General features: G+C 53.2%; 1 protein-coding gene across 3 annotated transcripts in view; it reads left to right on the top strand.

The window, feature by feature from the left end:
• GRIK4 (glutamate ionotropic receptor kainate type subunit 4) overlaps positions 1 to 22,291 on the top strand; it is a 249,226-nt gene that overhangs the window by 150,505 nt on the left and 76,430 nt on the right. For all 3 annotated transcript variants that reach the window (XM_015563865.1, XM_015563862.1, XM_015563864.1), the window contains 2 exons: positions 3,434 to 3,487; positions 19,377 to 19,538. In XM_015563865.1, the coding sequence (XP_015419351.1) occupies positions 3,434 to 3,487; positions 19,377 to 19,538 (216 nt within the window). The remainder of the gene's footprint in view (positions 1 to 3,433; positions 3,488 to 19,376; positions 19,539 to 22,291) is intronic.

Raw genomic sequence — 22,291 nt, 5'->3', positions numbered from 1 at the left:
TCTCTCTCTCTCACACACACACACACACACACACACACACACACAGAGAGAGAAAGAAGTTTTCTCCCTTCCTCCTCTTTCTTCTCTTATGTCTGGGACGAGGATCAATGAAGTCATCATGGAAAAAGCTCCTCTAAGTTTTAGGACATAAGAAATCCAGGCTGAGGAGTCCTCAGGAAGAGGGGGGGGTATGAGCCTCCTGGCAGAGGGCAGGTCAGCATGCACCCCTTGCGGCAGCCAGGGTCTGGCAGTCCCCGGGAAGCCTCTGGGACAGACCTGGCCCAGCAGTGCCCCACGGTTTCCTGCAGCTGCATCTGGTCTCTCTCTAAAATTGTATGTCTAGTTTATTGTTGAAATTCAGGAAAGTACAGAAAAGCACAGGGAAGAAAATAGAAAGTATTCACAGTTCCATTACCCAGAGACCACCACTGTGAAATTCTGATGTCTCTTCTTTCTGTCTTTATGGACTCATTTCCCCCAAAATTATCACCCCACACATGCTCTCCTGTAACCTACTTTTTTCTGCTTAATTATATGCCATGCGTTTCTCCATGCCATGACATATTTTTCTATGAATATTTGAATAGCTGCATCATTTGCTATCATAATGTATTATACTTTATTTAACTACCGGAGGCCTGGTGCATGAAAATTCATGCACTAGAGGGGTGTCCCTCAGCCCAGCCTGCACCCTCTCCAATCTGGGACCCCTCGGGGAATGTCAGACTGCAGGTTTAGGCCCGATAGGGATTAGGCCTAAACCAGCAGTCAGACATCCCTATCAGAATCTGGGACTGCTGGCTTTCAACTGCTCGCCTGCCTACCTGCCTGATTGCTCCTAACCACTTCTGCCTGCAAGCCTGATCACCCCTAACCACTCCCCTGCCAGCCTTATCGACGCCTAACTGCTCCCCTGCTGGCCCAATTGCCCTCAACTCCCCTCCCCTGCCAGCCTGATCTTGCTCCTAACTGCCCACCCCTGCCAGCCTGATCTCGCCCCCAATGACCCTCCCCTGCTGGCCTGATTGCCCCTAACTGCCTCTGCCTGCCTCATTGCCCCTAACTGCCCTCCCCTGCCAGCCTGATCTCACCCCCAATGGCCCTCCCCTGCTGGCCTGATTGCCCCTAACAGCCTCTGCCTTGGCCCCCACCACCATGGCTTTGTCTGGAAGGAAGTCGGACGTCCGGAAGATGGCTGGTTGACCTGGTCTCCTTAGCATATTACCCTTTTATTAGTATAGATTGCTTTATTATTGGAGATGCAGGCTAGTTTTAACCTTTTGCTGTATAAAGAATGTTACACACATTCACGAATACTCTCCTAGCATAGATTTCTAGAAGTGGAATTACTGAGTGAAAGGTATGCACGTTTGAAGGATTTCAATATGATTGCCTTTTAGAAAGTCCATAACAATTGAGAGTCCTACCAGCTGTGTGGGTGTCTTATGGCAACCTTGCCAATGCCACCTATTGTCATTTAGGATGATTTTTAATGTTGCAATGCTCGTGCTTCTGAAGGACAGTTGGCCTATGAAGGTCATTAGTAGCAAAGGGTTCTGAAGGGCCAGCGGCAGTTTCCCGAGACCACTTACTGGCCGCAGCCCTGTGACCTGGGAGCCACACTGACCAGCATGACCAGAGAGGCACCTCAAAGCCTGCACCCTTTGTTCCCAGGTGACTTCCTAGTGGCCCCGGAAGCAGGCCTGGCACTAGGCCTGGGTCAGCCCCATGCTCCCCGGGCCCCACACTCCCCTGCACAGAATGAGAGCCAGCCTTGAGGGCCCTCAGGAGCGGGGCGGGCTCAGTGGGCAAGGCAGCGTGAGCAGAGAGCACAAGGCACTCTGGGACCCTGTGCGCTGCTGAGCCTGGCCCCAAGCGTGGCCGCATCTGTTGTCTCTCAATTTCAGGAGGATTTGCAGAGTAAGCCCTCCTCTTATTGAGTGGCTGTTCCGGCAGTGACTTTTATATTTACAGAGAACTCAGTCCTAAAAACCAAGCCTCTCTTGTCTTTTATCTATAGGACAGCAGACTTCACAAAATGTGTTTAACCATCTAACAGTGCTCTCTCTTGGCCTCCTGCCCCAGCCCACTCCTGCCTCCAGGTGGCTGCCACCAGCCTGGGCAGTGGGGTGGGGTGGGGGCAGGCATCTTGACATGTCATCCTCTCAGAAGAGGAGGAGCAAACGGAGCTTTGCTGGGGAAATGAGGGCCTCAACTAGGAGCCTTGAGCTCCATCATGACCCCACATGCCCCTGCCCAGTCACTCAGGCTCTGCACAGCATCTCCACTGGAGTGGTGGCAATGTCATTACCCAGCCTGCTCTTCAGGGAGATGGGGGTGTCCTTCAAGAATGCCCCCAGGGTTATGGGCGTTACTCGGGCGGTAAACAGGAAAGTGGGACCATCACAGGGTGTTTCTCCCTGGCACCTCCCTAGCCATGACAATGGCCAGAGAGGAAGGCACATTAGGAACCTGCCATCTGCGGAGGGAGGGACGGGCCTGGGGAGCCGGGCTTATTTACTGGATCTGCTCACTGGTTTTGAGAGTGTCACACAGCCGGGCACACTGCCCCCGGGAGGTGGTGAGGAGCATGCATGGCTGCTGCAGAGATGAGACCAAAGGGAGGCTGTGCTGAAGCCGCCGCCTCGCCCTGCAGGGACACCACACTGTGTGCTGTGGTCCAGGTTGAGGCGCGTCCTGTCCCGACAGCTTGGTTCTCCTAATGCAGAAGCCCCCTGTTTCCGCCTGACCACAGGCCAGGCGTCTTGTCTCCTTGCATTCTGACACGCGTGGGGTTCATTGGGGAATTGCCTTCAACCCACAGCCTCTCTGGGTACACCTTGGCTCCAGAGAAAATTGTGTCAGAATTTCCAGCAGGATTTCCATTCATATTGCAGTCCTCTGGGGGGTGTAGGGACCTGGCTTTCCTGTCAGCGTCTCCATCCATGAGGCCTGTGAACTTGGACAAGTTATAGGACCTCTGGTGTTGCGGTTCCTCCACTGTCAGGCGGGGAGGCTATGCTGCCTCCTAAGTTCGCCCAAGTGAGACGAGTCCCCGGCTCAGCCACTGCCAGTGCTAGCAGGTGTGGAGGTTATCGTCACAGCCTGGCTTGTTACCTGCCTCGTTCTCCTTACAGTCATTTGCTTCCCAGGATTCCTGCTCCTATCCACATTGTGCATGAGGACAGCAGCTGCTTTGCGAGTCACTGCATGGGTGGGAGTGGGGCAGAGGTGGGGAGACCTGCTCTAGAGGCCAGTGATTTTGTGCCCCGTCCTTCAAGGTCAAGGGCAAAATAAGAACAGACCCCAATGTTCTCCTCTGCCTGGAGCGAAGGCCAGTGAGCCGGGCGAGCGGCAGACGCGGAGCACTCGCTGCTCCCTCACTTCCGGTGGACATGCTTTCCTCTCTAATCTCCTTCTCTTCCCTTTGCAGGCAGCTGAGCTAGGGATGGTGTCAGCCTATTACACTTACATCTTCACTAATCTGGTAAGACATTTTCACAGCCCACTTCCTTGGCATGGAGAGTGTCTTTAGTCAGGGGCGGGGCGGGGCGGGCGGCACAGAATGAAGCCCAGGAGGTGGGGACAGGAAAATACAAGCAGAGGCCAGCCCGATAGGCAGGGTGTCCTAGGAACATGGAAGTTCAAGAACTACTGCATTCTCACTCACCTCAACGACTCTTGTCTTGGGAGAACAGGGATTTGTAGAGTCTGACCCTCCGTCCAAGTGCCACGTGCTACACAGCACAGCCTCCCCTGGGAGAGGAGTGCCCTGGGAAGCCCGGCTGCTGGCTGCCAGTCCCTGCCCCGCCAGAGCCGGGTGCTGGTTCCCGCAGGACAGCGAGGCCACAGCAAGTGCATGTGGCCCGAGGTGTCATCACTGATGCACCGTCAGAGACCGTGTCTTCCAACCCCACCCCCACACCCCCGCAGATGAGAAAGAAGTCAGTAGACATTTTACTGGGTGAAGTGGGGGCACCAACTTTGCCACCTACCAACTCTCTACCCTCCAGCCAGTGCCGAGCCTCAGTTGGTAAAACGGGGTAAGAGCAGCTGTGTCATGGACTTGCTGCATTTTAAAAAGATGTGATTTAATGTATGTGGAGGCGTTTTGAAATTGTGAATCAGTAAGAAGAGAGAAAGGTTGTTATGAAGTACAGGCACTCAACTAGAGAGAAGAAGAATGTCAGAGAATGGGTTTTTAGAAGAATTTTATAGCTTTTTATGTGAAATAAAATAAAAGAACCACAGGAAGTCACAAAGGAAATGCACCCAGTTTCTTCCAGGTGTGACATCTTACTTAATTACAATAACATCAAAACCAGGAGAGCAAATGGCACATCTCTCAAAATGTGTAGATTTGTGTAACTCCCACTGCAATCAAGATACAAAACTATTTAATCACCACAAAAATCTCCCTTGTGCTACTATTTATAACCTCACCACCACCCTGATCCCCACTCTCCCTACTCTGTTCTCTATGTCTATTGTTTTATAGCTTCAAGGATGCTATTTGATGCAATCACACAGTGACCTTTTGAGGTTAACTGTTGACACTCCCAGCGCCGTGCCCTTGAGAATCACCAGGTTGTTATGTGAGTCGATCGTCTGTTCCTTATCCATGCTGACTGGACTTTTGGTGTGGATGTACCCACCTATTGAGACACATTTTGGTTGCTTCCAGTTTCTGGCTGTTACCAATAGAGCCATCATAGCAGTCATTCAGAGAAGAAGTCTGTTTTATTTTATAAATGAACTAGAGGCCCGGTGCACAAAATTTGTGCACTCGGGAGGGTGGGGGGGTCCCTCGGCCCGGCCTGTGCCCTCTCACAGTCTGGGACCCCTCGGGAGATAACGCCCTGCTGGCTTAGGCCTGCTCCCGGGTGGCAGAGGGCAGGCCCAATCCCTAGGTGCAGCCCCTGGTCAGGCTCAGAGCAGGACCGATTGGGGAGTTGGGGCGCCGCCCCCTGTCATGCACAGAGCAGGGCGGATCGGGAGGTTGCGATGCCACCCTCAGTCATGCTCAGGGTAGGCCCAATTGGGGGATTGGGGCACCACGCCTGTCACACTCAAGGCAGGGTCAATGGGGAGGTTGTGGCGCCACGCCCTGTCACGCACAGAGCAGGGCAGATCAGGGGGTTGGGGCACCGCCACTCTCACACTCAGGGCAGGGCTGATGGGGAGGTTATAGCTCTACCCCGTCACACACAGAGCAGGGCCCGTGGGGGGGAGGGGGATTGGGGTGCCACACCCTGTCACACACAGATTCGCAGGACTATCAGGGGGTTTGGGCGCTGCCCCCTGTCACGCTGATCCCGGTGCCGAGAGGCCTCACGGCTCCGCTGATCCTGGTGCTGGGAGCATATTACCCTATTACTATATAGCGTAGAGGCCAGGTGCACGGGTGGGGGCTGGCTGATTTGCCCTGAAGGGTGTCCTGGATCAGGTTGGGGGTCCCCACTGGGGTGCCTGGCTAGCCTGGGTGAGGGGATGATGGCTGTTTGCAGCTGGTCACAGACCCATCAGGGTGGGGGTCCCCACTGGGGTGCCTGGCCAGTCTGGGTGAGGAGCTGAGGGCTGTTTTCAGGCTGGGGATGACTGAAGCTCCCAACCGCTCCTTTTTTCCTTTTTTTTTTTTTTATTCTGGGCCAGCTTTAGCTTGAGGCTTGGCTCCAGCTCTTAGGCCTCCGCTGCTGAAAGTAAGTTTCTGGCCTTTGCTTACAATGTTGCGAATCTGCTGGCTGAAGTCCGGTGGTATTTGTTACAGAGTCTCTGAAACTGCCAGCTCAGAGGCCTTCAGCCGCAGGCGGGGAACGTTGGTTTCCTCCGTCACTGAGGCAAGCAAGCCTCATGTTAGTTTCAAGCTGCCTGGGTGCCTGTTGCCATCTTGGCTGAAAGGTAATTTGCATATCTCGCTGATTAGCCAATGAAAAGGGTAGGGTCGTACGCCAATTACCATGTTTCTCTTTTATTAGTGTAGATGACATCTTGATATCACTCAAGTGACCCCTTCATCCAGATGTGCTTTTGATGTTTCAGGCGCTGCGTCAGGAATTAGGGATTAAAATGGGAATAAGAACCTAAATTTGCCTTGGAAAATGCAAAGTATCCATTGTGCAAAGTGGTAAATTCTATTAGATGTGTACAAAATGGTCTACACCCTAAAGCGGGGGCCACTCGATCAACCTGGGGCAGGCTTTGGAGGAGGAGGAGGAAGAGGAGGAGGAGGAAGAAGAGGAGGAGGAAGAAGAGGAGGAGGAGGAAGAAGGGCTAGGAGAAGGAGGAGGAGGAGGAAAGAAAGCCCCATAGAAACAGATTTTAAGGTGCCCCCTGAAAGTCCGTAGGGCTTTTCTAGATAAGCAAGGAAGGAAGAAGGTTCTGGGACAGGAACCAACACCCACGCGGTTGGGGGTTTAAAGGCACATGGCAGGCCCAGGGAAAAGGGACTCACTTGAACCACACGGGCTGCTCTAGGGCGGCCCTGCCGGTGATCGTTGTTAATTGCTTAACTACCTCTCTCCATGAAAATAACCAGTATAAGATATAAAGCAGATACAAGTATGTTAGTGAGCAGAATCTCACCTCACAGATTTAACTCTTAAATCTTAAGGAGGAAAAGGTTACATAAAAGTTAAACTTTCTTGGTCAGCGTATGTGATAGGATACGTCCCTCGGGGTGCAGGGACAGGGTCTGGGCATTGCCCTGTGCGGCGTGGGCGGTGCCTGCCCAGGAAACGCCGGGCTGCGCGGTCCTGTTCTTGTCCAGCTGTTGGGGTCCTATGAGCAGCGCTCTCTGCAGGCAGTGATGAGGCTGTTCACACTGACGCCTCCACAGGCCTCTGCTCCCAGAGCTGAAAGCCCCTGAAAAACCCAGGGGGCCTCTTTCCCGCATCGAGGTTCCCTCCCCAGCTGTCGCCCAGCTCCCCACACCCCTGCCCCCTGCTGGACTGGCTTCCTGGAAGTCCAGCCCCATGTGAAGACCTCACACAGCACACATGCAACTACAGAGCGCTGTTGGGGTGAGCAGCACCAGATCCAGCACCAGAATCCCCCACAGGCCCCACCCCTCAGCATGTCAAACGCCAGGCCCTTCTTTGCTTATGTGTATATTTTTTCTATCTAACACGGCTGTACATTAGAGCAGCCGTGTTAGGTAGCATGTGGAAGGAAGAAAGGATTAAATGATTCCCAGTGCAAGACAAAAGCTTTTGCTTAAAGTAAGGAGGCACGGGGGGAGCCCTGAAAGTGGGCAGGAGAGGAAAGAGAGAGTAAAATGCAGTTGTGTCCCATTTGGGGAGCCCGGGGAGGAGAGAGGAGAGGGCAGGAGGCCAGGGCTGATGCATGTGCCAGGCAGCCAGGGCTGCTGCGTGTGCCAGGCGGCCAGGGCTGCTCCCCAGGAAGCAGAGAAAGATGCTGGGAAGCAGGGCGACATGGGGGGTGGGGGGCAGGCCAGGCATTTGGAGTATGAGTTCCCAGCACAGTAACAAAAATAAGGAGTTGGAGTTGCTTGGCTTAGAGAGTTTTAAGAAGACAGCATCACCAATGCTGTGTGCCACCCTCCCTCTTCTCAGAAGTGATGATGATGGTGATCCGGGTGCTTTTTCTGATGGAAAAGCACTGGCCTGTGAAGTCAGGAGACCCAGCAAGCGCCCCTCTGTCGGGCTCACTGGGTGCTGTGGAGAGTCACACTGATGAGCTGAGCTTCGTCCTCTCATGTGTAACCTGGGGCCGCTGTGAGGATGAGGGAGATTGTATTACAATACTTCCCGCTTTCCAAGCGCATTTCTCCTCGTGGATGGGCACAGGCCAGGGGAGCCCTGGGAGCACGTGTCCGAGTTCTCTGGGCCTGGAGCTAACAAGGGTGACTCCGTCTGAGCATCTGGGAGGGGAGGCAGAGCGGGAACTGCAGCAGTGATGGTGGTGGTGTAATAGTCCAGCAAACAGAGGCAGTGCCATTGCAAATGTCACTGAGAGTCTGGAAGCCCCTCAGGGCCTGGCTTTCTGGAATGGACAGACCCTCTGCTAGGAGTAAAGAAACTATTTTGAAGTCCATTCTTTCCACCCAGCTGCATTGGGAGTCTTGGGCTAGAGCAGAGCAGGCCAGGCTTCATAAAGAGGGTAATGCTCCTGGCCAGTGTGGCTCAGTAGTTGAGCATCAACCTATGAACCAGGAAATCGTGGTTCAATTCCCTGTCAGAGCATATGCCTGGGTTGCAGGCTCGATCCCCAGTAGAGGGCATGCAGGAGGCAGCCAATCAATGATTCTCTCTCAGCATTGATGTTTCCATCTCTCTCTCCCTCTCCCTTCCTCTCTGGAAAAAAAAATTTATATATATATATGATAGTGAGTTATCGTCTGTACTTCTTTAGTCCCTTCCCCCCAAATACAGATGCCATTGAGCTTTAATTCTTATTTATTCCTTCTCTGAATTTCTCAGGGACCCATCATATCCCATCTCCCTAAATTTTGCCACAGGATGCAGCAAGCACTCAGATTAGCTATGTCAGGGCCATCACAGTGAGTTGGGAAGACCCAGGCCCTGGCATTAGGTAGATATCTGCTGTGTGACCCTGTGCAATTTACTTAGCCTCTCTGAGCCTCAGCGACTCACCTGAGATCCTCAGGAGATCCTCTCCACACAGCAGCTGCTTCACAGTGGCCTTTAGTGAGGGAAGGGGCTGTGAAATATTAAGAATACTACACTCATAAGCTAGCCGCTGTGTGGATGCCACTAATGAGGTGGGTACATGAGTGTTTGCCTACAGATGAGACCACTGAGGGTCTAAGTGGGGATAAAGCAGTACCTTCTGCTAGAGCTGCTGTGAGGGTTAAATGAGAAAATGACTGAGAAGCATGAGTGCAGAACCTGGCTGTGGAAGGCATTCATGAATATCAGCTCCATTATCTCTAAGCCACTCGGCAGCTGAGGTGCCTCTTGCTTTGGCTGCATGAACAAGGGCAGGAATCTGTCCGAGGCCCGGCTTTCAGCTCGTGTGGGCAGATTCCTGGAAGTGGACATGCAGGCTCAGACGGGAATTCTATGCTTAATTTTGGAGGAATGGCCAAACTGTTTTCCAGCAGCACCATTTTCTGTTCACACCAGTAGTTTATGAGGGTGTGAGTCCCTCCATGTCCTCACCAATATTTGTCATTATTTGTTTTGATGATAATAGTCATCTTAGTGCGTCTGAAGAGTTCAGATGTGTTTATTACTATTTGGACTTTGAAAATGGAAAGAAGCAAGACCACATGGCTAAAGTTGAGACCTGATTAAGAAGCTTTATACTGAGAGAAAAAGGCTGGTGTATGAGAACCCAGCCATTCAGGTGGGCAGACCTGGGGAAGTCCCCAGTCAGGCACTCGCTCACCATGCGCCCAAAGCTCCGAGGGTCCTGGGTTCTCACGGGTACAATGTGGGTAATGACATCCATCGCTAAAATCTGAGAAAATAAAAAGTTAGCTATTGATAGCACGGTCTCTGATAGGTAATGTCCACGGCTGTAACAGATAAACCCTCGAATCTCATGCTTCACACAGTAGAAGTGTGTTTCTGACTCAGTTGAAGTTTCAAGAGAGTCCTGGTCAGCGGGCAGCCTTCCGCAGGGTGTTCAGGGCCCAGGCTCCTCCCACGTATAAATGTGTCCCTAGAAGCCAGGGATGGGGACACGGGAGGTCAGGCGCAGGAGGGCGTGTGGGTCAGGCCTGGAGGGGCACTGGTATTTCTCCTCCCTCTTCCACGGCTGGAACTCAGTCGTGTGCCCGCAACCACCTATAAGGGAGACTGGGAAATTTCACCTGCTGCCTGCCCAGGTGGGAGAGGAAAGGTGTGGTGATTTCTGGCAATATCTGCCACATGAAGTTATTAATCATCAGATACTCTTTCATGCATGTGGAAGAGCAATAAGCATCCTACGCTCTGGCATGTCTGTTTAGAGGGAAATGGGTCCTAAACATGGAGATTAGCGGTTCTTCACACAGGTGTCAGCTCCCTCACAGCTCACAGGGCCGCTCTGGCTACTCCATGCAGTGGGTGGCCTGTGGTCCTATGGCATCTCCAGGGGCCTGCACGGGGAGAGTACAGGTTCGCTGTGCTTGTTCCGCTTGCTAATCTGGAAGGAGTCTGTCCAGTTGGGCTCTGGGTTTGGCTCAGAAACTGTTGTCTATAAGACGATGGAAAATGACAGAAGAGTCTGGCCTCTGGGCAAAGCTGAGTCAGCCACTGAGACGGCAGAGCTGCCTTTCAGATCAGAGGCAGAGGCAGAGGGTGATCTGAGCTCATAAACCTAAAAGGGTTGCCCAGCTCCTAGTGAGCCTAGGAAGAGGCACATCACTGCCCACGAGGAAAGCACAGTCACCCAGTCCCTGTCAGAGAGCAGAGGGGCCTGGGTCGAAGGAGGGCAATGCCACCCAGGTAGGGAGAAGTGAGGAGAGGTAAGAGCATGGGTCAAAAGTCATGATATGTCAATGAAATGCAAGAATTAATTGGGCACCAAAAGCAGGAGGCTGTGTGGCCTGTGGGCCACCAGGGCTGCTGTCAGCATTGCATGGACACCATGACCACCGTGTTATTACCATGTGCCAGGCGGGGCCAGAGCTTTGAGCTCTTGGCACCATTACCATGCCGGAGGGCAGGCTGCCCGTCACTTGTGCCATATAGGAAGCAGGCACCTCAGAGTTTCCTTGGGGAACCTAGAGAGAAGGGCCCAGCGCTGGTGTGGGATGGCTTGGGAAGGGTCACACAGTAGGACATCTCACCGGAGTGAGGGCGGGCCATGAAGCAGCATGGCTTCTAGTTGCAGCCCTGCCACTGACTAGCTGGGCGACACAGTCATAGGGATGACATTCATCAAATGAATACCTTCTACATGGAAAGCTCTGTAACGAATGCTTCTCTGCTACACCTCACAGTAGCCCAGCAGAGAGCACTGTTTCACCCTCATCTTAAGGATGAGTGAGCCGCGGCTCAGCCAGTGTGCTGTCTTGCTCGAGGTAGTGGAGCCTGATCATGGATCCGCAGCAGCTCTTCCCCCCTCACTTGACTGTGTCCACTCCAGGCAAGCCCAGTCTCTTCACAGGACTCTTTTTCTTTACCTTAACATTATGAGGCAGAACAAAGTGGTCTCTGAGGGTCTTTCCAGTCCTGGACTTGTTCCATCCTATACACTGTTGGGAGCATTTCAAGTCATAACACCCTCAGCTGCCACTCCAAGGAGGAACAATCCCTTGATCAGAGGCCCGCATGGCCTGAGGAAGCAGCTGCGAGTTAGCTAACAGCTGCTGGGGTCCCCCATTCAGCTAGCCGGGGCCTCCTGCAGAAAGATGGCCCCATGCACCGTCTCTATTTTATTTGGGCAGAATGAATATATGCAGGAAAGTATTATCCTCTGTGTCTATGTTATTGTTAAGCAGATGGCTCCTATCTTTATTTTTCTAAAGATTTATCATAGAGATGAGTCATAAATAATTGAAATGGCTAAAATTATTACCGAGAGGGGACTGGGGGCAGACAGGGAGGGAAGGAACTGACTCCGGAGGAGGAAATGATGTGCTCCTACCTGCCTCTCCTGCCCCTTCTTCTGGCAATTCAACCCCACTCCTCTTCAGGCCTTGCTTTGATATCACATCTTCAATGAGGTCTCCCCTGACACCCCGGTTGAACTCACTGGCACACTATCTCACAGAGCCCTGTGTTCTGCATTTTGTAGCATCATCTCAAGTGGGAACTCCTTCCATAGCTGACTCCTCTGCCAGACTTTGAGCTCCATCACTATAACCTGAGTGGCCTACCGGCACATAGTGGGTGCTCAGTAAGTATATGTTGAGTGGATGAATGGAGCAGCTCACAACATTATAGTCTGAGGGCTAGAAGGGCTGGCCGGGTGAGAGAGCTCACCTCCTTGCATCCAACAGGAATTCAGCTCATCCCCTCTACGCCCATGAGCATGAAGACCTGCAGCTCAGCCAGGCGGACCACACAATAACTACTCAACCTGGAGTGCCTTCCTTCCTGCTGGCTGGACAGAGTAGAATGAAGGGTGTGCAGGGCCATGAAGGGGGTTAGTTCAGGGTTTAAGAGCCACATTTCCAAGGGTCCTAATGAGTGAGAGAAATGTCAAGACCTGAGGCCAGGGCTGGCACCAAGAATGACCACGGAGGTAGGAAGAGGCAGAGGAGACCAAGGACAGTGTGACTCCTTGTACTGTGGCCTGTCACCTGGGCTGCTTGCTCCACTGGCCACAATCTGCTCAGGTTGGCCTTGGTCACGTGGCCTCTTCGGGCCAGGATCTGCACCTCACTCGGGAAGCCAGAACCCAAAGGTCTTTGGAAAAAAACCTCCCCTTCAGGTTTTAAAGGTCATTATCAAATTGTCTGGGGCTTGGCATGTGAAGTTGTGTGAGCCTCCTGACTGTTGAAGCAGAGAATGGAAACATGGCTTAATGGAGGCAGCAAGAGCCTCAGATGGAAAGAAGACCTGACTTTGAATCTGGGCCCTGCCATGTATCAGATGTATATGTGGCACATTGTTCAACCTGTTGGAGTCTGTTTTTCCTTTTGTAAAAATGGAATAATTCTTACAGGATCATTTTGTAAAGAACATGGAAAATTTAAAAACCTCAGTGAGCTGCTAGTCAACATTATTTACCTTCCATCGCTTTTTGCCCACTTCATGTTGAGTATTTCCATCCTTAGACCTCAGTTTTCTGGTTTGCTGCCTGCCTCTGGCTTTCTGAAATTCTGAAGCCATCGGGGACATTTCAAAATTGGCTTCTTACCCAGTTGGAACTATATTTCTCAGGGTGCTTGAGCCTCTTCATTATCTTGTAGTCATTTACCAAAAGCACCCCCACACCCCTACACATACATGCATTCATACACACATACCCCTACACATAGTATATATATATACACATATATATATATATACATTCCTACACACACATCCCTACATATAAAGCATTCTTACACACACACCCCTACACATACATGCATTCTTACACACACACACATCCCTACACATATATGCATTCCTACACACACACACACACACACACCTGCACTCACAGAGCTGGCCAAGAGCCACATCCATCAGTTAGACACCTTTCTAAGTGCTGCAGCAGTTGACTCTGAAGTGTAGTTGGTTGTGAAATTATTAAGACTGTCCACATATTTCAGTTCTATTGAGCCTTTTAGGAGGAACACACTGCACAGCACAGTACGCTTTGGTGAATAAATATGTTTTTAGTGCAGCTAGAAAAGAGTAACGGAGTGAGTGTCCCCATGTGTCTCAGCTCCCAAGGCACCACCCACCGACTGCAGACCCCGAGTGGTGGCAGATCTGACAGTGACATACATGGATACCACAGCACCTTAAAGAGAAACTTTGTTCCAAAACTGTGCTCTCTCCCGCTGCTATGCCTCCTGTAAGTGCTCTCTGACCTTGGCCATCAGAGGAGGGTGTGCTTAGGAGGCACGAGCAGCAGGGATCTTTGGAAGGAGATCCGGGAGGCATCGACAGAAGAATTAGTCTTTGTATTTGCATTTGGCTGACAGCGGGAAGTCCTTGGCCCAGGTTATATGATTATGATTAGTCAGACATGATTAAGCAAATGTTAAAATGAACTATACTTATTCATCAAGCATTTATTAGATGACTACTGTGTGCTGGGGAATGCAAGCAACATTGGGATGCGGCTTAAAAAGCGCTCAGTCTGCAAATGAGAGATGCCGACACCCAGAGGAGGTGGCCTTTGGTGCTAGGGGGAGAGGGGGCTTAAAGAAAGGTTTACAGGTATGGCTTTCTTTGAATCATTTATTAAAAGCTGGTTAGAGCCCTGTCTGGTTGTTCAGTGGTTAGAGCATCAGTGGGTTCCATTCCTAGTCAAGGGCACTTACCTTGGTTGCAGTTTCCCCAGCCTCAGAAGGACACATGCGGAGGCAACCAATCGACATGTCTCTCTCATGTCAGTGTCTCTCTCTCCCCCTCCTCCCTCCCTTTCACTCCCTCTAGAAATCAATAGAAAAAATTATCCTTGGGTGAGGAGCTTACAAAAGCTGGTTAGGAATGAGAATGGGAGTGTGTGACGTGTAGGCAGAGGCCCGGCATGGGCGTGAGGAAGAGCATGGAGCCTGCCCTGGTGGAGCCGGGGTGTGATGAAGTGGGGAGCCAGAGCCATTAAGGAAGGTCCCGGTCCCAGAAGACCAATCTGTCCTGCAAAGTTGCCGGCGTTTTCAGCAGAGGAGTTGGCAAGGAGGGCCCCCGTCACTGACAGCCGGGTCAAGTCCTTCCTCCTCTGAGGAAAGTCTAGAGGCTCCATAGACTCAAACGCTGTTGCTTCATGGTTGGATGAAGAGGTGATAAATGGCTGGATGCAGTCTCCCGCCTTCCTGTTTCCCATGTGAAGTGCTTGACTTTCCTCTTCATGCGTGTCCTTGTTCTTGCCTGGGTTGCCTATCTTTCCAGTGCCCTTCGCTGTCCAGGTCGCCTGAGTAGGGCAGCTACCTGACTCTCCCTCGCCCTTGCCCAGAAGTCCTGTCCTATGACCCAGGTCCAGCCCACCTCCTCAGAGCCTGATGTGTGCCAAGATGGCAGTGACTGATGACAGCATCTCTCAGACCTCAGCTTTGCAATCAGCCCTCAGCTTAGGAAAAGCAAAAGAAATACTGGCAGAAGGGACCACCTCTGCCTGCCTTCCTGGCTCTTATACTGACCATTTTGGGGAACGTGCCTCCCACTGGCCTCTGAGAATGAGCACCTTGTGAGCAGGGACCAGCCTGCTCAGCGTTGTCTCTCGTGCCAAACACACGATGAGTGTCCTAGAGGGAATGCTTGTGGATTTATGAAATGAATGAGGCAAAAATGGTCAAGATCTCAAAAAACTCCTATTATGTGCATTTCCCTCCTGCTGTGGGAGTCATCTGAGAGACCAATGCCCTGAATCCTTCCATGGTCACACCTCCTGAGTGACCTTGAGCATGTTGGACAGCGAGCTGCCAGCTGCGGGAGCCCATCCTTGGTCCTGCTACAGAGATGGGGCAGGCCAAGACTGCTGATTGACAGCTCCACTCACCTTCCTCAACAGCCTGCTGCACTGCTGGTGAGATGGGGCGGTGCACTGGGTCGCTACATGCCTGAGGCTAATGAGCTAGGACCTGGACAGAGAGGTTTCGCACCCCGTGGCTGGGAAGGAGGCTGATCTTAATGGGGGTGCAGGGCCTCGGTGAGGAGAGCACAGTGTCCACCATGTCTCATGTCAGCTTGACCCTGAGCTTCTGTTCACAGTTAATAGTTATTTAGTTGCCGAGGCACAGGATGGAGACAGACACAGCTGCGGGGTCAAAGTGTTCTGCCTTCCTCTTCCCGGGAGCAGATGGCTGTGGGAACACAGGCTGCCCCGATGCCAGGCAGGCTTGGAAGGCCTGGGTCTCGCCGCTGCTCAGCCGCTCCCCTCCCCCAGCTTCGCCAGGTGGCCATTTCTCTGTTCCTCACCCTCTGATCCCTCTCTGGTGCTGCCACTATGGCATGCAGATCCTTGGGAGGGGACCTTAGGATTTCTCTTCCCAGCATATTTATAAGGAGAAAAAAAATCAAGATCCATGCATACCAGCTTCAGCCCAGCGCTCCCAGCCCTGCCTGCCATTTAGTTAAGGGGTGGCAGCCAGGCCTTGAGGCTGGGGAGCTGGGCCTGAAAAAGCGAGGGAGTTGTGCGTTCTGAGTTAGAGCTTGTGGTGGGCAGGAACCAGGACTCTAATCCCCTCCAGTCCTGGAATGTGTTAAGTTTATGAAAAATCCCGCTCCATCATCTGAACTTGGGTGTATAATGCATGTTTCACTGTGTTTTGAGCAGTACTTCCCAATGAGTATCTGAAAGAAGAAACTGAGAGGCAGCCATGGCTTGTGAGAGGCTCCATGGCCAGTGTGCTGGGAAGTGCAGTGTGCTGCAAATGGCAGTGTGCTGGAAGGGCAGTGTGCTGCAAAGGGCAGTGTGCTGGAAGGGCAGTGTGCTCGAAGGACAGTGCTGGAAGGGCAGTGTGCTGGAAGGGCAGTGTGCTTGAAGGACAGTGTGCTGGAAGGGCGGTGGGCTGAAAGGGCAGTGTGCTCGAAGGACAGTGTGCTGGGAAGAGCAGTGTGCTGGAAGGGCAGTGTGCTTTAAGGGCAATGTGCTGGAAAGGCAGTGTGCTGGGAAGAACAGTGTGCTGGAAGGGCAGTATGTTGGGAAGTGCAGCATGACCCAGGATCCAGCTGCAGCTCCATGTTGCACATCTGTAAGGCACTACATGTGGATAAATGTGAATCTTAAAGAGGCAGATATCTCATCCAATGCTTTCTAATTTTATTTGAACATGAAACTTTCTTCTTATGAAGTTTTTATTAATGGCTCCTGGAAAAGCTAATTCCCCGGGGAACACACTTCGGGAAGCACTGGCTTAGAAGGTGTTACCGTGTAGAAACTGGCAGCTGTTTCCCGTATTTGTTTAGGAACCAGTGTTCAGTTCATTCAGAGAGGCTAAGCTTAGTCACAAGAAGCGTTTCATAAATGAGGGGGCTTAGGGAGGAGACTCCCAGTGTGCCCTGGGACACTGTGATAAGAAACACACTGCTGCCTCTGTGGTTCTTTTACAAGCTCTCCCGTGAGTTACTATAAACGGAATGAGTTATCAAGGAAGATTCTAGATCTTTTCATCTTAAGGGGACTTTGAAAAAAAGAATATAATAGTGAGGGATAAGGAAGTAGGAATGAAAAGGCCAGAAGACAGACTGGCTGACGTCTAGAAGGGCTGTCCTAGGAGTGCGCAGTGAATATTCATTCTTACTAAACATACATTCGAAGAAAACACCTTCCTTTTTAAAATATATATATATTTTTTTTAATTGATTTTAGAGAGGAAGGGAGAGAGAGATATAGAAACATCAATGATGAAAGAGAATCATTGATCGTCTGCCTCTTGCACACCCTCTACTAGGGATCAATCCTGCAACTCAGGCATGTGCTCTTGCCCAGAGTTGAACCTAGGACTTTCAGTTCGTAGGCCGACGCTCTATCCACTGAGCCAAACTGGCCAGGACAGGAAACACCTTCCTAACTCAGATCTCCAAGGCGGCACTCCCAAGGTCTCATAGAGCATTTCAGTGACTATCACATGTTGAGCACTTCCCATGTGCAGATATGATGCTAAGCCTGTGCGTGCATCTTATATGTTCCTTGAAACAGCCTCTGAGGTCGCTGTCTTTATTGTTCCCGCTTTACAAAGCAGGCACCTGAAGCCTAGAGAGTTAAAGGCCTTCCCTAAGGCCATACATCACTGTGGTGAGGAACCTGGATCTGAGCACAGAGCCCTTACCTACTGTATGCCCCCAGTCGGCACAGTGAGTCTGTGGGCATCTGAGACCCATCAGGCCATGCATGTGGGGAGAGGATGGAGGAGAGGTGCCAGCTGCCCACAGGACAGGAGACAAGGGAGAGGGGACACCTCTCTGGTCCCCACCCAGCCATACCAGTGAGGACCCTAGGTGCTGGCAGCCGCCTGCCTGGTGCCCTGGCCACCCTCCCTTGAGATGCATCCTTCTCATTAGCCATCTGCCTCACGCTGGCGATAGCCCCAGCACGTGGGCAGCTGCCATGTTAGGACAGAATATCAGCTTAGGAGTCTGAATATCAGTCTGTTCTCTGGCACATTCCATTCCCCTAACAGGAACGTGGTGGGACCCAAAACACAATGAATCATCAAGCAACTCAGAGTGTCAGGGGCTGGTGTCTCCATAGGGATCTTTACAGCATCTTCAGACTGCAAGCTGCATGGAGTGGCTGGACTCTGCACCGGGAGCTCCGCACAACCTGGTCCCAGCATTGGCTGGCACAGACCCAAGGGAGGATGCAAAGATGAGCAGGGGCCTGGGGGAGCTCAGTCTCAGGGAGAGACCCACCGAGGAGAGCAGTGCTGTCCTGGGGGAGGCAGCCAGGGAGTCCGCTCCAGGCACCGCGTCTGCCCATCGGGCTGCGTGGCAATGGGTTGTTGGGGTCTGTACCGCCATGTGCCTGCTGGCTGTGGGCTCTGTGTGAGGCGCTCGAAATGAGCATGTGATGAAAGGGACTTCTTGCATGAAAGTGAACCACATATGAAGGCGCTGTTCTCAGAGCGGGATCAGAGAGCTGAATCATCCACATCCTGCCGCCTGGCCTCCTAAAGGGGCCCAGGGGCGCAGGGCGCCCAGTAAACAGAGGGGCCCAGGGCTCCAAGCTCAGCCCACTGAGGAGGGCAGTTCTCCCGTGACATGGACTGGCTTCCAGGGGACCCAAGCTTGGGGTTTTAGTTTGCTGAGATGAGACCTGGCTGGGGCCAGGTGACCAGGTGCCATGGGTTCTGGGAGAATCCCCTTGAGCTTCTGAATGTCACTTCCCCGGAGGGGAGCTCCCTGGCTGCCTGCGCTGAAGGACAGCCCCACCTGCCCAGCACGGCTGCTGCAGGCACTTCCTCGGGCGCTGGCTCCTGAGCCTGCACGCTCCTCCAGACGGACCTGTGCCTGCCCCTGGTGCACAGTAGGCACCCAAGTGTTGTAATGAATGAAAATGACATAATAAAGGAGCCCTGTCCTCAGCCTGCAGGTTTGAAGAAAGCAAATTTGATCCTTGGCCCTTCTCTGCGACCGCCCCCTTGGGTCCCATCGCTTACAGGACAGAGTGCCAGCTCCTCCACTGGCTCTGCCCAGGGTCGGCCCCGCCAATCTGTCCAGCTCATTTCTCATCCCTCCCCACCCTGTGTACCCTATGTGCTAACCCAGTAAATCCAAAATTTCAGAGTGCATAACACCTGCGGACCTGCTGAAAGTGCCGCGCCCCAGAGCCCTGCTTCAGGGGCACTAGGTAGGCACCAGAGGCATCACTCCTGTTAAATTTGCCAGTGAGCCTGGTGGCAGGTTCCGCGGACCACACTCTGAGAAGTGATGCTGCTATCCCTGGGCACTGTGGGCAGTGAGTGGAAGAGCCACACGCTTCCTCCCCGCTGAGCCTTTGTGGCCTAGGGCCTTCTGCCTGAGTGGCCGTTGCCCGTTCCCATTTTTTGCCCAGCAAATGCCTACACACTGTTCCCGATAGCTCAGTGGGCACCTCGTGTGACACTGCTGCCTCCATCAGGCACATGAGTGTTCTTCCTCTCCTCCCCGAACCCTACACACCCTCTTAGGGACCCTGATGCTCATTTCCTCTTCTCCCAGCACCTGCTCTCAGAAGAATAGCTCAGCCCTTGCTGGGGCCTCCCTGCCCAGCAGAGGAATGGCCTGAGTGTGCATCTGACTAGCGGGACAGTGAGTGGTACCAGCGAGTCCCTCCCATGTCTCCCCTTCCTAACTCTGCTCTCTCCTGACTGTGGGTTTTTCCAGGAGTTCTCGCTCCAGAGTGTGGACAGCCTCGTGGATGACCGTGTCAACATCCTGGGATTTTCCATTTTCAACCAATCCCACACTTTCTTCCGAGAGTTTGCACAGAGCCTCAACCAGTCCTGGCAGGAGAACTGTGACCACGCACCCTTCCGCGGGCCCGCAGTGAGTGCCACCCGAGCCCTCCCAATGCTGGGGCCTCCCTCTGTGGGCAGCCAGGACACAAGCCTCCTGGGGCCCGCCTTCTCCAGGCCCAGCTGGAAGGGGGTTCCAGGAAACAGCACATCCATGCTGTGCGTGTCACCAGCATGCTGGGGGGAGATGTGGGGACAGCGTGCAGGGAGCCTCCTGGGCCACACTCCTGACAGCATTGTTGCTGAGAACTGCCCGTGTTTAGAACCCAAGGACATTGCTATTGGAAATCCCTTAGCTCGTCTGTCCCTCACTTTTCAGATGGGGAACGCAGGCCACATGGGAGTGGGCGGTGTGGGGGTCTCGTTCAAGGACAGACGCCAGGCCTTTTGCACGTAAAACTAGATTCTGAGGGTCTGACTCCGGGTCCAGTGCTCCTCGCACACCTGGACCACGGCCCCGAGGAGGTGCTCACCCAGAGGAGTGCACGGGGCCCTCCCTGTGTTCTCACACTTCCGTTCCCTCCTGTGTGAGTGGAAGCAAAGGTGTCCCTGCCGTTCCCCATTGGGTGTGACGTCCTTTCATGTAGGACAGGGCGTGGGTTTGCTTGTGTCCGTTTGCAAAAGGCAGGTTCTGACGAGACGGGCAGGGGTGGCTTCCTAGGCCCTGTCCTTGCTAGGTTTTGGTTAAGCCCCATCAGGCAGCTTTTGTGATGATCAGACAACTTTCTGAGGGAGCTGCTGCCAGGGACTCTGCTTTAAGATGACGGTACTGAGGCCAGAAGGTGAAGGAAGCAGCCAGGCCACAGCTCAGGAGCAGAGGAGGTAGGCTCAGAGCCCAGGCCAGGCCGTTCACAGGTCACAGTGCTGACCACTGCCTTTAACCTTTCTCCAGGACCGCCCTTCCTGTGCACACTGCACTGTCGACTGGCCGGCCAAATGAAGCAGCTAGTGGGCGTCTGTCAAATGAATGACTGAGCGAGCGAGGGAGGCAGGTGGGATATGAGTTAACGATGTAGAGAAATGGGAAACAATCAGGTGTAGGAACTGGGTATCTTTCTGCGTGGTGTCCTCTTCTGGGCTTTAAAGTAGGAGTGGCCCTGGCTTTGAGAAGACATGTCCAGAGGCAAGGACGATGCTGGACGGTGCACATGGGCACCTGATTGGTAGTTGGCCAGGATGGTGACCTCGCAGTGGGTGGGCCGAAGGATAAAATGACCTTCCACCCAGCGCTCCGGTTGCATTACTTGGCGGGGGAAGCCTTAGGAAGGAGAAGGCACCTGCAGAGCAGGGAACGTTGATGGGAAGAACGATGGGGAGGGGCGTAGAGCCAAGTCCAGGGAACCCCTCGCTGCACTGAATGCGGTGTTTTGACCTGAAAGGTGAGAATCCACAGGAAGGATTTGGAAGGAGGTCCTCGCCCTGGTAGGGCTTGGGGGCAGGGAGGGAAGCCCTCGAGCCCAGTGTCACGATGGGCCAGGTGCGTCCTCCTGCAGGGATACAAGCCCGTCCTGGCCTTCCCTCCCTTCCTGCCGCCATCACCCCAGCATTCTAGTGAGGTGCCGGTGGACTTGAATGGATCAGAGCACCATCTTAGGAGAGGAAACAAAATCACTGCCTCCCCTCCATCACGGACCAACCATCACCGGGCACCTGCTGAGGGCAGCACAAGGTCCCTGCTCCCCTTTCCAACTTCCTCCGGAGGGTCACAGCCCTTCCATGGTGCCAGGTGGAACACATACGGAGAGGAGAGCCCTCGAGGCCCAATGCAGGCAGTGCCTTCCCGGCTGTGCTCTGGCTGCGTCATGTGCTGGGCTTGGAGCCAGCAGACCCGGCCGCTGAGCTCAGGGTGTGCAAGCTATTGACCTCAGATGTTTGATCTGTAATTTTGAGCTGATTGTGCCTGGTCATCTCCAAGGATTATCAGGAAGATAAACTGCATCGAATGAGCTAACTAACCTCCTGTGTGTCAGCCACAGGGTAGGCATTACTAACTGTATTAGGAAGGTTTCGCAACAGAAATGCTATTTAAACACCAGCCCTTAATCTCACAACAAGCATTTACGTAGCTGGTGCCTCTCAGCGTCAGCTAGGGGTCAGCTAGGGGTCATGCATTGCCTCTCAGTCAGCTAGGGCTCTGTGGCCTCCAGAGGAAGGAAGGGTTTACAGGAACTCACATCAAAGAATGTGGAAGGAGCCCACAGGTGCCAGCACACATCTCCCCTTGCCCCACCCCCCGCCAGGTGTCTCATTTAGCAACAACCTTTAGAAAGCAGCCTCCTCCATCCCCTCCAGGGCTGCTCTGCCACTGCCCAGCTCTGCTCTGCCACTGGCTGGGAGCTGGGAGCATAGTCCCACTTTGTCTCCCATCAGCTGCTCAAACAGCCAGGGCCCCCAGCTCAGGGGACCAACTCTCCTCCCCTTTCTCCTCGCCTCCGTGACCCTCTGCCCTCTCCCTGTCTCTCTCCATTTCAGTTCCCATCCCTCTCTTCTCCCTCCTTTCCTCATGCTGTCCTTTCCACCTCCCTCTGTCCTGTAACCACCTTTCTTTCTCTTTCTGTTCCTTCTTCTCTCCTATTTCTTTCCTCCTGACTTGTGCGAGCCTTTCTGCCTTCCTCACCTGACATGTCCCCTGGCAGGGGTCCCTGTGGGGAGTTTGCTGGCAGCTCAAAGGGTCGGGAGAGGGAGAGGCCGACTGAGGAGCAGCAGCAGAGAAAGTCCCCCAGGCTGCACCCCAGGGGCCCAACAGACAGCAAGTTGCACCCCCAGGGGCCCGACAGCGAGCTG

Source organism: Myotis davidii, unplaced genomic scaffold, assembly GCF_000327345.1.
Source record: "Myotis davidii unplaced genomic scaffold, ASM32734v1 scaffold799, whole genome shotgun sequence".
Classification (NCBI taxonomy): domain Eukaryota; kingdom Metazoa; phylum Chordata; class Mammalia; order Chiroptera; family Vespertilionidae; genus Myotis; species Myotis davidii.
The sequence above is the reverse complement of the archived record's forward strand: the minus strand, read 5'-3'. Positions and strand labels throughout refer to the sequence as shown.